Genomic DNA, 14,298 nt, shown 5'->3' with positions numbered 1-14,298 from the left:
AAAATGAGACTAGTGGCTAAGGGATTCACTCAGACTTATGGAGTGGATTATCAAGAAACATTTGCCCCTATTGCGAAAATGAACACTAGTAGAATTCTTTTATCTTGTGCAGCTAATCTTGATTGGGACTTCCAGCAGTTTGATGTGAAGAATCACTTCTTCATGGAGACTTAGAAGAAGAGGTGTACATGGAGATTCCTCCTGGTTTTAGTACTGAACAAAGTCAAGAAAAGGTATGCAGACTGAAGAAAGCCTTGTATGGACTGAAGCAGTCTCCTAGAGCTTGGTTTGACAGATTCTGCAAAACAATGATCTCTTTCTGTTACAAACAAAGCAATGCTATCACACCCTCTTCATAAGACTTCACAAGGGTAAAATCACTCTTTCCATAGTTTATGTTGATGACATAGTAATGATAGGAGATGACGAGGAGACGTCCGATTGAAGAAGTTGTTGGCCCAAGAATCCGAGATCAAGGATCTTGGAAAATTGCGATACTTTTTGGGAATTGAGGTTGCTAGACCAGACAGAGGAATCTTTATTTCTCAAAGAAAGTATATTCTGGAACTCTTGAAATAAACCGGTATGATAGGTTGCAAGCCAGCAGAATCACGCATTGAAAGCAACCACAAACTACAAAGCAGAGTTAGAGAGTTAGTTGATAAGGAGAGATATCATATGCTGGTTAGAAGACTCATTTGTTTCTTGCACGAGACCAGACATAGCCTATTGAGTCACCTTGGTGAGTCAGTTCATGCATGATCCCCTAGATCCTCATACGTAAGCTGTCTTTCACATTTTGCGGTATCTAAAGTTTGCTCCAGGAAAGGTCTACTATTCTATAAACATGGTCCCCTCCAAATAAAAGTCTTTATGGATGCGGATTGGGCTGGACCTCTAGATGATGAAAAATCTACATCTGGTTAAAGTGCACTTGTAGGAGGAAATCTGGTCACTCGGAGAAGTAAGAAACAAAGTGTAGTTGCAAGATCAAGTGCGGAGGCAGAATATAGAGCTATGCCCAGGTGTTTGTGAACTTTTATGGTTACAAAAACTATTAGAGGAATTGAGATTGTCTGAAAAAGGGGAAATTTCCTTGTATTGTGACAACAAGGCTGCAATCAGTCTAACTCATAATTCCGTTCAGCATGACAAAACAAAGCATGTGGAAATTGATCAATACTTCATCAAAGAAAAAGTTATGAGTGGTGTCTTGAGTTTGTTCCATGTGTCATCAGAAAAGCAGCTAGCTGATGTGTTTACCAAAGGCCTCAACAAACAAACTTTTTGTACACTAGTTTGCAAGTTGGGCATGTGTGATATCTTTACACCAACTTGAGGGGGAGTGTTGATTGATATGGATTTCCTAGCATAATTATAGGAGTAATATGATATCTTCTGATATTGTATTGATTGTAATTGATTGTGTAATATTCTCTTTCCTTATTTAGTCGTAGGACTTATTGTATAAGTACCCATTGTCATGGGATGTAAATTATCAAGAAATACAAAGAAGACTTTCTCTTCTTCTTGAAATCTTCATGGATCCTCGTTAATCCCTATGTACTCCATACCATTATACTCTCCCATCAGAATCGCAGATTCTCTATGAGCTGAAGCCCTCAATTTCTGCATTTCCAACAAGTCTCAAGTTAAGAAAACATTTGCAGCACTTAATTTTCTTCTGTTAGCTGGTTAAAAAGAAAACAATCGCAGCACAAGAATCATCACACTTCAGATGACTATAGGAACCAAACATAAAAAAGAATCATTTTTTTGAAGGATTGATAACATGGGTCTGTCCTTAACTTTTCCACTCACATGGATGCCTTCTCAGTTGTGCTTTGGTAGAGTAGAATGTGACTGTAAACTTGATTTAGTAGCATAGCATTTGTGTCGTGTTGGATTCTCTTCTCTCTTCTCCCTATAGGAAGTTCAGTATGCTCCAAGCCTCCGTAATTAAACTTGATTCTCCTCTCTCCTTTTTCTTCTTATAGCATTTCTGTCATATTGATTTTTAACGCTGGTGGTTGGTATTATTTGAGTGGTCCTTTCTTATGGATTTCCTGCAGGACATCTGGACAAAATTAATTTCCTTTCTACAACAAAGACCTAAAGCCATATGCATTTTATCAGCTACTGGTTCCATCTCAACTGGAACCCTTCGTCAGCCATCAACATCTGGTGGCACTGTCATACATCAGGTATGGATTGAAATTTTTTATTCATATTGCTACTTCCTAATTAGAGAGCATAAATGCCTGATGTGTATTAGGAAAGGGATTAGAGTTCTCTTTTACTGCAAATAATACTCCTAATAAACGAACTCAAAATAAACAATAATTTAAAGAATCAACAACTCAAATTCTTCAAATCTTCAGCTTTAAAATCAGGGTATCACCCTTGTATTTTGGCTGGCTCCATCTCTTTCATACAGTACCATTAAGGCTCAATGGAAGCTCTTTCCTTCCCGGTGTAGCGTTTGATCTAATTGGACCAAGTGTTCCAATAAGGCGGTAGAGTTCATTCTTTAGCTCTTAATATGAAATACCAACATATCAGTAGAGCAAGCATTTTCATTGCAGTCCTCGTCCGTTTATTCCGTTGAACTCCAAATACTCCTATATACATTTAGAGAAGAATCAAACTTCAACATTAATGGTAATCGATGAGATAATTCTCTAATTCCTGTTTATGTACAAATGAAGTTGAACTATTGAACTATAGTAACATTGGATTAAAGAAAAAGTAAACTTATCGAGCAACACATAATTATCTTGTTAAGACAAATAGGAAGGATGTGCAAATGAAGAAGCCATTTTAAGGGCAGAAAAATAAAGCAGCATCTTGATGAAGACCAATGGGATAAAATAGCACCTCAAACTCACGATTTTAACAAAAATTGAATAAAGTTCATGTAAACTCCATGAAAGGAGCTTGAGAAATGAAGAAGAAAGCTTGTTTAGCAAGCAACACACGGAAGAGAAGGAGAGGATAAAATCAGTTATAGAGAGAACATTTTTACATATTGAGTATAAGAGAATAATGACTTGTGTTTATTAGATTCCTTGATCTCATACTTATACACTTTACATATACAATTAACTCATGTATTGTTTGCTTGACTCTAACAACTTAACCACCTAGAGTTAATTGCACATGACACCTACTAACTACACTCTAGTGATCCTCAACTTCATAACCATGTAGCTTGTGCATGATTCCACATGCTAACACTCCTTCTCAAGCTTATGGTTGGAACAAGTTTACAACTCCAAGCTTGTCCAGGAGGTGTTGATGCTGAGCTTTGCCTAGCCCTTTAGTGAGTAAATCTGCTAGCTGCTCTGAAGTGTGTACATACTCAGTTTTCAGCAGACCTTGACATATCCTCTCTCTCACAAAGTGACAATCAATGTCTATGTGTTTAGTCCTTTCATGGAAAATGGGATTGGCTGCAATTTGGATTGCAGCTTTGCTATCACAAACCATCTTAACAGGTGTTTCAACTTGCACTCCTAACTCTTTAAACAGACTAATCAACCAGGTTATCTCAGCCTCACATGTGGCCATATTTCTAAATTCTGCCTCTGCTGAGCTCCTTGATACTGTCTCTTGTTTCTTGGACTTCCAAGAGATCAATGCTCCTCCAAGTTTCACTAAATAGCTAGTGACAGACCTTCTAGTCTCCAAACAAGCACCCCAATCTGAGTCACAATAGGCTAGCAGTTGATGTGTATCTTCTGCTGGCATTAACAATCCTAGTCCAAGTGCTTCTTTGACATAACTAACAACTCTGAGTGCAGCTTCCATACGAGAGACTTTGGACAATGCATGTACTGACTTAAGACTTGTACTGAGAAAACCAGGTCAGGTCTAGTTATGGTCAAGTATAGTAGTCTTCCTACCAGCCTATGATATTTACTAGGATCCTGCAGCTCTTTATCTTCTTTGACTACTGTTTGATCTTCCTTACTTTGATCCTTTTCACTTCCTTGCTCATCTTTGGTGTTACTGATTGGAACACATTGATCATACTGAACTGGAGTGAGTTTTTGATTCAGCTTAAGTGGTGTACTGGCATTTTTGGCTCCTCCTAGACTAGACTCAGCTATCAGCTCCAAGGCATATTTTCTTTGTGATAACACAATACCTTTGCTTGACCTTGCACATTCAATGCCTAGAAAGAACTTGAACTCTCCCAAATCTTTCATTTTGAACCTGTTTCGTAAGTCTTTTTTAGTACTGCATAATAGTTTAACATTGTTCCCAGTTATTAGAAGATCAACAATATATACTAGTATAATTACAATGTCACTCCCAGACTTCCTAGTGAACAGTGAGTAGTCAAAGTGACTTTGTTAGAATCCTATTTGCACTAAGGACTCAGTTAACTTCAAATTCCATTGTCTAGGAGCCTGTTTGAGGCTATATAGTGACTTGTGAAGTTTGCAGACCTTAGTATTCCCCTTTTGTCTGGCAAACCCCTCAGGAACTTGCATATACACCTCTTCAACTAAGTCACTATTGAGAAAGGCATTATGGACATCCATTTGATAGATGAACCAGTGCTTAGCAGCAGCCAAAGCAATGATTGACCTAACTGTGACCATCTTGGAAACAAGACTGAATGTTTCACCACAGTCCATCCCCTCCTTCTGGCTATACCCTTTGGCAACTAGCCTTGCTTAAACCTCTCCACTTCCCCATTAGACTTGTACTTAATCTTGTAAATCCACCTGCAACCAATGGGCTTTTTTCCTGGTGGCAAGTCAACTAAACTCCAAGTGTGATTGTCTTCAAGGGCTGCTATTTCTTGTTGCATTGTATCAACCCACATAGGATCCTGAGAGGCAACTTTGAAGGAAGTTGGTTCAATGAAAGTAGAGTAAGCTGATAGAGCATGCTGATAAGCAAGTGATAGGTGTTGGTTGGAGACATGATTTGATATAGGATATAGAAAGGAGTTGGAAGTAGAGGTCATGAAATAGTCATGCATCCATAGGGGAGGCTTAATTTGTCTGGAAGATTGTCTAGTGGAAACAGGAGCTACTGTAGGAATAGGTGTAGGTGAAGGAGAGTCACTAGGAACTTGTGAGGTTTGTGGAGATAACTCTGATGTAGTAAACATATCAGATGATGGTGGTGCATATATAGGTGAAGCAGATACAGATTCAGTGGAAGGAGTATTATTTAGCTCAGGGGAAAGTAGATCCAGATATGGGATTTGAGGCAGTTTGCATATGCTTAAAAGGAAAGATGTTCTCTTGGAACACTACATGTCTATTTAGAAAGAATTGTTTGGAGTGTAGATCATACAAAATATATCCCTTTTGGTTGGATGAGTAACCAAGAAAGACAACTGGGATAGCTCTAGGGGAGAGTTTGTCAACTAGTTTTGGGCATGCTGCATAGCTTAAGCACCCAAATACCCTCAGATGCTCTAGAGAGGGAGGGTGATTGTACAAGAGTTCAAAAGGGGATTTGAACTTGAGAATCTTAGAGGGAAGTCTATTTAACAGATATACAGCAGTTACCACACATTGACCCCAAAACCTTAAAGGAATAGAGGCTTGAAATCTCAGTGCCCTTGCCATATCAAGTATGGTTCTATGTTTTCTCTTAGCAATGCCATTTTACTGAGGTGTATACACACATGTGGTCTGATGATAGATCCCAAATTCATTCAACAAGACCTGACAGGCACTACCAATGAACTCACCCCCATTATCTGTCCTTAGAGTTTTGGCAGATGTAGAGAAAATGTTCTTCACTTGTGTGAAGAATTGTCTCAATACTACAATAGTGTCTGATTTGCATGTTATTAAAAAAATCCAAGTATATCTTGAGTAATCATCCACTATAGTCACAAAATACCTTTTATTACTATGAGTAGGAACCCTATAAGGACCCCAGATATCACAATGAATCAGTTCAAATACAGCATGTGACACATGAGAGCTCAATGGAAAAGCTAGTTTTGTTTGCTTTTTAAGAGGGCAAACAGTACAATGTAAATGATCAGCAACTTTCAGCATTTTAAAGGAGTCATGATTCTTTATTATATCAACATGAGCATGTCCTAATCTTCTATGCCACAAATGCATTATTAACTGCATAGGCAATATCACTTGTAGATGTAACTGGTACTTGAATTGCTAACTGATGATGTAACGCCTGAAGTGCTGCTTGATTTATTCCTTCTCTTAGTATATAGAGGTCACATTCTTCCCTACCAATCCCCCTGACCTGTCCAGTGTAGAGATCCTGGAAAATACAGAAGTCAGGAAAGAATGAGGCTGAGCATTTGAGTTCTTTTGTAAGTTGTGACACTGACAACAAACTATATTTGAACTCAGGAACAAATAACACATTAGTGATAAGTTGATCTTTAAAAATACTTGATTGGCCAATATGAGATACAGGCACTACATTGCCATTTGGCAAGTGTACTTGATTCTTGGCAGTTTGAGAAACTTGTTTGAATTTATCAAGAATATCAACTTTTGACGTCATGTGATTAGAAACCCCAGTATCTACTATCCACTCTCTATTCACATGCTTTGACACCAAGGCAGCTAGTATTCTACCTGCAGCAGCAGCTTTGGTAGAGTGTTTAGCTGATGCATTGTCTCCTCCTTTTGTGAGCATCTGCAAGATCTGCTTGTATTGGTCTTGAGTGAAGAAGCCAGTTGTAAGTGTTTGCCCTTGAGGTGGAGGCACATGTGCTATGGGCTGTGTGGTTGCTACTTGATTAGCATATGGTCCATTCTTCTTCTTAGACTTCTAGTTAGGTGGATAGCCAATAATTTTAAAGCACTGATCCTTTGTGTGTCCCTTGTACCCACACACTTCACATATAATGAACTGTTTTTGTGCCTTCACTTGATGATTGCCATAATGTCCTCCACTTGGTGCATTGTTTCCCCCTCTTGGTCCACTTCCACTAGTGTGACCACATCCAATACTGTGTCCTTTGTGACTAAATAAAGATGTGCCTTCAATCACACTAGGACCTATGCTAGCATGAGCAGCACTAGCTAAGCTTCTCTGACTTTCCTGATCTATCATGAGTGAATATGCTTTGTTCAAACTTGGAGTGATAGACATCATAAGGATCTGTCCTCTAGCTTGGGAGTAGGACTCATTTAGTCCCATTAGGAATTGTAGCAGCCTTTGATACTCAAAGTGTTCTATGAACTTGATTGACTCAGGACATGAACAACCAGGACATGGCATTATAGCATCAAACTCATTCCAAAAATCTCTAAGTTTTGAGAAATGATCAGATATTGACATTGTTCCTTGGACATAGGTATGAATCTTTTTATGCATGTGAAACACATGAGATCCATTTATCTTGTCAAATCTCTCCCTCAGTTCACACCATACTTTATGAGCATCACATGCATACACTACACAACTCAGCAAACCAGGCCTAACAACACTCATAATCCATGACAACACTACAGCATTGCATTTTCCCCATAAATCATGAAGTGCTGAAGGAAAACTATTTTTAGGATATCTACCATCAATGAATCCTAATTTTCCTTTTCCTAGCAATCCAATACGCATAGATCTACTCCATAAAGCATAATTCTCTGAGCCAAATAATTGTAATGTTATCAGCGAGCTACTTGGTGTATCAGTCGACTGAAGGTACAAAGGATGTGTATGATCGACATTTGATCCTGATGCATTTGTTGCAGAATTGCTTACATTTGCAGTTGATTCATTCAAGTTGTTGTGCATATGCGGATTTCCAGTTGCTGCTCGAGTTTGTGATTCATTCACTACACCATTCGCCATTGTAATACGAATTAACTGATCTTCGATGAACCAGCAAGTCTATCTATTACTTATTTTTGACTCAAGCCTAAACTGCTTCGAATCTAAGTAATTGTTTGCGATGTTTGTGAGCAACTGACTGTGTTTATACAGCCTATGATCTACGCAAGCTCTGATACCATGTAAACTCCATGAAAGGAGCTTGAGAAATGAAGAAGAAAGCTTGTTTAGCAAGCAACACACGGAAGAGAAGGAGAGGATAAAATCAGTTATAGAGAGAAGATTTTTACATATTGAGTATAAGAGAATAATGACTTGTGTTTATTAGATTCCTTGATCTCATATTTATACACTTTACCTATACAACTAACTCATATATTGTTTGCTTGACTCTAACAACTTAACCACCTAACCACCTAGAGTTAATTGCACATGGCACCTACTAACTACACTCTAGTGATCCTCAACTTCATAAACATGTAGCTTGTGCATGATTTCACATGCTAACAGTTCAGTATTGAAAATTGGTAGATTCACCTTTTTTATTATAAGAAAATCTAGTACTGAGAAACCAACCAAAATAAAATTAGCGGTGTGCAAATATGAAAAAAAGAAAGAATTTAACCTACCAGTCAAAAATGCTTGAAGACATACGGCAAGGGATGACCTTCTGTTAAAGAATCTGCGGTTAGTAGTCTGTTTGCTTCTCAAAATCCTAACCTTTTTCTTTTGTATTTTCGGCTTCTACCAAATATTTCTTCTTTTCGGGTCTCTGAGTCTACAATAATGACTTGCATGTAAATTCCCGTAAAAAAGATGTAGAAGAAGTAAAAATTAAGTATATACCATCAATCTCGGAAGATGATTCCCTGATACAAAAATTTAAAAAAAAAAAAATGAAGTTCAAATTAATACCCGAATTCATGACCAACCTCCAAAACACCGTGATCAAATCTAAATGAATGGAAGTGAAGCGGAAGCCATATATATATTCCACACAAATAAAGAGGTAAATACATGTCAGCCAAAAAAGGAAAATTGTGGGTAGTGTTGAAATGCATACACGTGCTTAGATGAGAAAGCAAGAAATAAAATGGGCCCAAGTTTATGGTACAATTGACATTATTTTTGGTACAATCACTTATTGTGGTGTTCGTCCAGCCCTTGTTGGATTATTAATAATAGAAATAAAAAAAAATTGTTATCGCTCTTCCTTTGTCTACTAAGGTGAAACTTCCTGAGCATGTCTTTTACTCTCCAGGGAAATTTTGAGATACAGCATCTATCAGGTTCTTTTGTGCTTGGTGATAGTGGTGGATTCCGAGTGAGGATTGGTGGCCTGACTGTTGCTCTGGCTAGTCCAGATGGTCGGGTCGTAGGCCATGTAGTTACAGGGCCTCTTATTGCTGCAAGTACAATTATGGTATATGTGAAATCCTTTTCATCTTATGGATATTCTTTTCAACTTCCTATCCTAAGCCTTAAACTTGATGCTAAATGCTTTTAGGTAATAGTGGGAAGCTTTTGCCACTCTAGTTATCTTCTAACAGGGGGTCCAACTGATGCTCGACCAGACCGGGTATTGTGTGCATAGGCATTCCCTTCTGAAAATTGATCCTCTGCGATTATTTTATGCTTCACCCTCTGATATAAGAAATTGTTAAAATGGTCTCACCATTTTCCTGTTCACCTCATCAAGTTTAGTTGATGAAGGCTATTTGCACCTAGTGCATAAACCACATCAGTATGTGTACAGACGTTGGCATACATGATAACTTCCACTACACTGTGTATGTCGTCTTTCATATATTTTCTCTGCAAGGGTTTTAGGACAGTCCTTCCATTGAGAGTAATTCCAATACTTACATGTCGAAAACTCATTTTGGAATTTGTCATGTTATACCTCCATAAGATAGTGACGATAGTTTGCGGAAGTCATCCTGTAATGACCCGTACGGTCGTTTTGAGCGTTTTGACTATTTTACCCATGTTGACCCTTTCCCTAGCTTCGTTTGAGTATGTTTGACAAGCGCGATTGGTCGGTACGGTTCTCAAAGTAGTTGGGTGCGTTTGGGTTGAGGAAATGAGATTTTTGAAAATTCTTAAGTGTTTGGTTGACTAAAGTCGACATCGGGGTAAACGCATCTTTTTGAGAATTTCGTCAATTCCATTAGCTTCAAAACATTGAATATAGGCTGGGTGTATGTTTGGTCGGTTCCCGAGGGTCTCGGGGGCATTTTGGTCATTTGGTTTGAAATTTGGTTTTTGGCCGTTTGGGGTTGACTTGGTCAACGAGATCTCGTTTGGAAATTTTGAGTGCGTGAGTGAGTTCCTAGTGCGTTTTTACATGTGTCTTGCATATTCGGTTTGTCTCGGGGAGGTTCCGGGAGAGGCTTGGGATTTTGAGTTGAGAGAGTCAAAACCAGTTTTTAGCTGTTCTGGTGTACGCGCAGGCGCGAAGCCTGTCTCGCACCTGCGAACGAGCTCCAGCAAGAGGAGGTCTGTAGGAGCGAGAGGTTGGGGAGTCGGCTTGATTCCGCCCCTGTGGGGAATGTCCGCGCAGGCACGATGCCGTAGATGCGAGGTTGGTTCGCCAACGCGAACCTAAGATATTTTGGGAAGATTCACCGAGGCGAGGTGTTGCTCGCCGGTGCGAGCTCACAGGCGCGAGCTTAAGTGTGCAAGATCGCTGGGCAGAATGTGTTTTAAGGGTCATCTTCCTTAAGTCTTTCCCATTCTAAAACCCCAAGACTAAGGACGATTGTGGAGCAAAAAGTGAAGGGTTTCAAGAGGAAATCAGTGGGTAAGTTCTCTAATTCATGTTTTATGATGATTTCATTGATTAGGATCAATAATCCATGCTTAGAAAGTGAAATTTAAAAGGCAAAGTGAAGGGTATTGAACCCAATTTGGAAATTGGAGAAATTGATAATTGAGCATGAATTCAATATGTTTCATTTAAAAGATAACGATATTTGTTTCTCAACAAAAAAAGACAACTATATTTGTCAAGGAAGTTAGAGCTGAATTTAATAATGCACAGGTTTCAACAAGGCTCGACTCCCAACCCTCCCATGGCAAAACTTGCTATCCTTGCCTTACTGTGGATGTAACTGCAACATGCAGTCAATGCACGCTAACTCCCCATTTTTCTGATCAAAATAAAGAGGATCTTCAAGCTCTAGTTAGCCATTTTGGGAGTGTGCATCATTTTCGCGGCAGATAAGAAAATGTGAAGGGAGAGATGGATTTGGGATAGATTGATAGACGCAAGGACATCACTGCTGGGAAGGTAATTTTTAGGTTTTAATTTTGTTATTTTCATTTTTTGTGAATAATTTTGTGACTTTCTACAGGAGAAATTCTCCTCTGAGATCCTCAACGATGGAGAGGTCACTCAACAATGATGAGATTCCTGACCTTGCTGTGGCAGAATGTCCTATTGATGAAAAGAAGTTCTTCTGTGGCCTTGTCAATCAGGGAGCAACTTGTTATATGAACTCCACCCTCCAAATGATGTACCATATACCTTCTCTTAGAAAGGTTAGCGCTGAAAATATGATACTTTTTAGTATTAGTTTCAGGCGATAGACTAATTCATATGTGTTTTAGGCTGTGTATCAAATGGCAACAACTGAGATTGAAAATCCTTCTGGGAGCATCACTTTGCATTTGCAAAATCTTTTCTATGAGCTCCAATATGGTTCACAAACTGCTGTAGGAACCAAAGAGTTTACAAAATCCTTTGCATGGGGCAATGTGCAGCATGACGTGCATGAGTTCAAGATGACTCTTTTTCTAAAGCTTGGAGATGAGGCAACTGCTGTAAAAGACAATACAGCAACTGTTCGAGGACCTAGATTTCCTCTACCACTGAGGAAATTACTACAGAGAAAGATGAATCTCTTTATGGTGTTTATTGAACCAATAATTTACCTTTCATGTTTATTTCTGGTGAAAAGCTTTAATATCATTTAACTTGTCCTCATATCTCTTTTGACAAATCTTCAGCTTGATGTCAGGGGGTGCACCGATTTATATCCTCTTTTGATAAGTAAACTGAAATAGAACTTATCGAACACCGGGCAGGAGAAGGATTTGGTTTGCAGGTCAAGTTTTGTGTTGAATGAGCTTATAGTTACATGATATTTTGTTTTATTTATTAATAACCAAAGTTTCCATTTTTTTTTTTTAATATTCTTGGAAACATGTGTCGTTCCTTGACTTTCCCCCTATTCTTCTATTACACCTGAGACGTCACGTTTTTTCAGAGGGTACGTGGGCCAAGGTATTTAATGTTTTCCTTACATATGATTAGGGGTACTGACATTTTTCCCGATCTTTACTTACTAGATGCCAGGGCTCAATACTTGGAATTATAATGTATCTATATGTATATAGTTGTGTTTGAATAATGATAATATATATATATGTATATATTCAAAATACGATTAATATAACATTGTAGTTTGTGCTCCGTATCTAAAATTTTATTATATTCGTGTTTGCTACGAATACAAAATCGGCAAAAATTTATTAATACTTTTTAAAAGAGAAGACTTGTTTAAAAGAAAACCATTTTCCTCTCTATGAGATAAAATAATAGCAATATTTAAGCATCAGTTGATACTTTTAATTTTAATTCGATTAATTTAAAGGTGTAAAATACTTATTATTTTTTTATCAAATTTTGATTTGGATAATTCTAATTCAAATTATTAAATTAATTTTACATGTTTAAAACGAAACAAAGTGGAAATTGATTTTCTATTTAAACAAAGAAATACTATTTTTTAATTTTTGGTAAATATTCTCGGTTTAGCTCATTTTACTTGTCATATTGTATTTTGCATGGTTTTTTAAGGAAACATGAATTATAATTATAATTTGACTAATTTACATTAATCTCTTTTCACATGTATTAGAGTAAGAATAACAATGAAAAAGTAATTAAATTCTATCTTATTTTAAAATATAAATATTTTAGGTATATTTATTTTAGTAAACATAACAAATAAATGACATGACGGAATAGCAAATACAACAATTAAATATCTAGATTAGATCTCAGGCTAATATAAGAAAAGAAAGGAAATTGTATATATTTGCCTACTTAACCTTTTGAAGAAAAGCAATAATATAGGGTCCATATTTTTTGCTGTGTAATAATTTCATTACTAATGGGTTGATATGCATGTGACAATGAATCCACTATTATTGACTTGATGGGGATATTTTGGGAATTACATGAATATTTTTTGATTTTTTAATATACGGGGTGCACGTTTTTTTTGTCTGACATTGCTTTTTTTTTTTTTTTTAATATGGGGTCCACTTTTTTTTCATGAGTTTGAAGTGGGTGGGGTCCACTTTTTTTATGAGTTTGGAGAGGGTGGGGTCCACTTTTTGTCCTTTTTTAAAATATTTCTTGGCTTTTTAGTATGGGGTCCACCTTTTTTTTTTAAGAGTGATTGACGACAAAGCATGGGTAAACCGATGCTTCCATATAGTAGAAAAATAGAAATATAATAAAGTATTTCTATCTACTTTTTAGAAGAGTTGGTAATATAAAGTATAAAATGTTATTTTTTTCCGTTAAATAAAAAAGTGGGTGGGACCACAAAGGATTTTTTTGCCCTTAAATAAAAAAGTGGGACCAAAGGACGGAGACGATCTTGCTTATAAACTGGCTCTTCTATATAGTAGTAAAGTAATATATATATATATATTATGTTCAAAATACGATTAATATAACATTGTAGTTTGTGTTCCGTATCCAAAACTTTATTATATTAGTGTTTGCTACGAATACAAAGTTGACAAAAATTTATTAATACTTTTTAAAAAAGAAGACTTATTTAAAAGAAAACTATTTTCTTCTCTTTGAGATAAAACAATAGCAATATTTAAGCATCAGTTGATAGTTTGAATTTTAATTCGATTAATTTAAAGGTGTAAAATATTCTATTGTTAATATATTTAGATTGGGCCTAAACAATACCTATTGTTTTTTTTTATCAAATTTTGATTTGGATAATTCTAATTCAAATTATTATATTAATTTTACATGTTTAAAATGAAACAAAGTAGAAATTTGATTTTCTATTTAAATGAAGAACTACTATTTTTTAATTTTTGGTAAATATTTTTGGTTTAACTCATTTTACTTGTTATGTTGTCTTTTGCATGATTTTTTAAGGAAACGTCAATTAGAATTATAATTTCACTAATTTACCTTATTAATTATTTGATCTCCATTTAATATTATTTTTTCTTTTATGACATTCATCTCTTTTCACATTTATTAGAGTAAGAAAAAAAATGAAAAAGTAATTAAATTCTATCTTATTTTAAAACACAAGTATTTTAAGTACATTTATTTTAGTAAACATAAAAATAAATAACATGGCGGAATAACAAATACAACTATTTAATATCTAGATTACATCTCAGGCTAATATAAAAAAAATGTATGGTTTGGCTACTTAAACTTTTGAAGAAAAGCAATAA

General features: G+C 36.4%; 1 protein-coding gene across 1 annotated transcript; it reads left to right on the top strand.

The window, feature by feature from the left end:
- The first annotated feature begins 10,834 nt into the window (after positions 1–10,834).
- LOC132632788 (ubiquitin C-terminal hydrolase 12-like) lies at positions 10,835–11,942 on the top strand. The gene is made up of 3 exons (XM_060348906.1): positions 10,835–11,080; positions 11,145–11,331; positions 11,401–11,942. The coding sequence occupies exons 2-3, from the start codon at positions 11,173–11,175 to the stop codon at positions 11,764–11,766; spliced, it is 525 nt and encodes a 174-aa protein (XP_060204889.1). The 5' UTR covers positions 10,835–11,080; positions 11,145–11,172; the 3' UTR covers positions 11,767–11,942.
- The last annotated feature ends 2,356 nt before the right edge of the window (positions 11,943–14,298 follow it).

Source organism: Lycium barbarum, chromosome 1, assembly GCF_019175385.1.
Source record: "Lycium barbarum isolate Lr01 chromosome 1, ASM1917538v2, whole genome shotgun sequence".
NCBI lineage: Eukaryota > Viridiplantae > Streptophyta > Magnoliopsida > Solanales > Solanaceae > Lycium > Lycium barbarum.
This window is presented reverse-complemented; position numbering and strand designations above follow the sequence as displayed.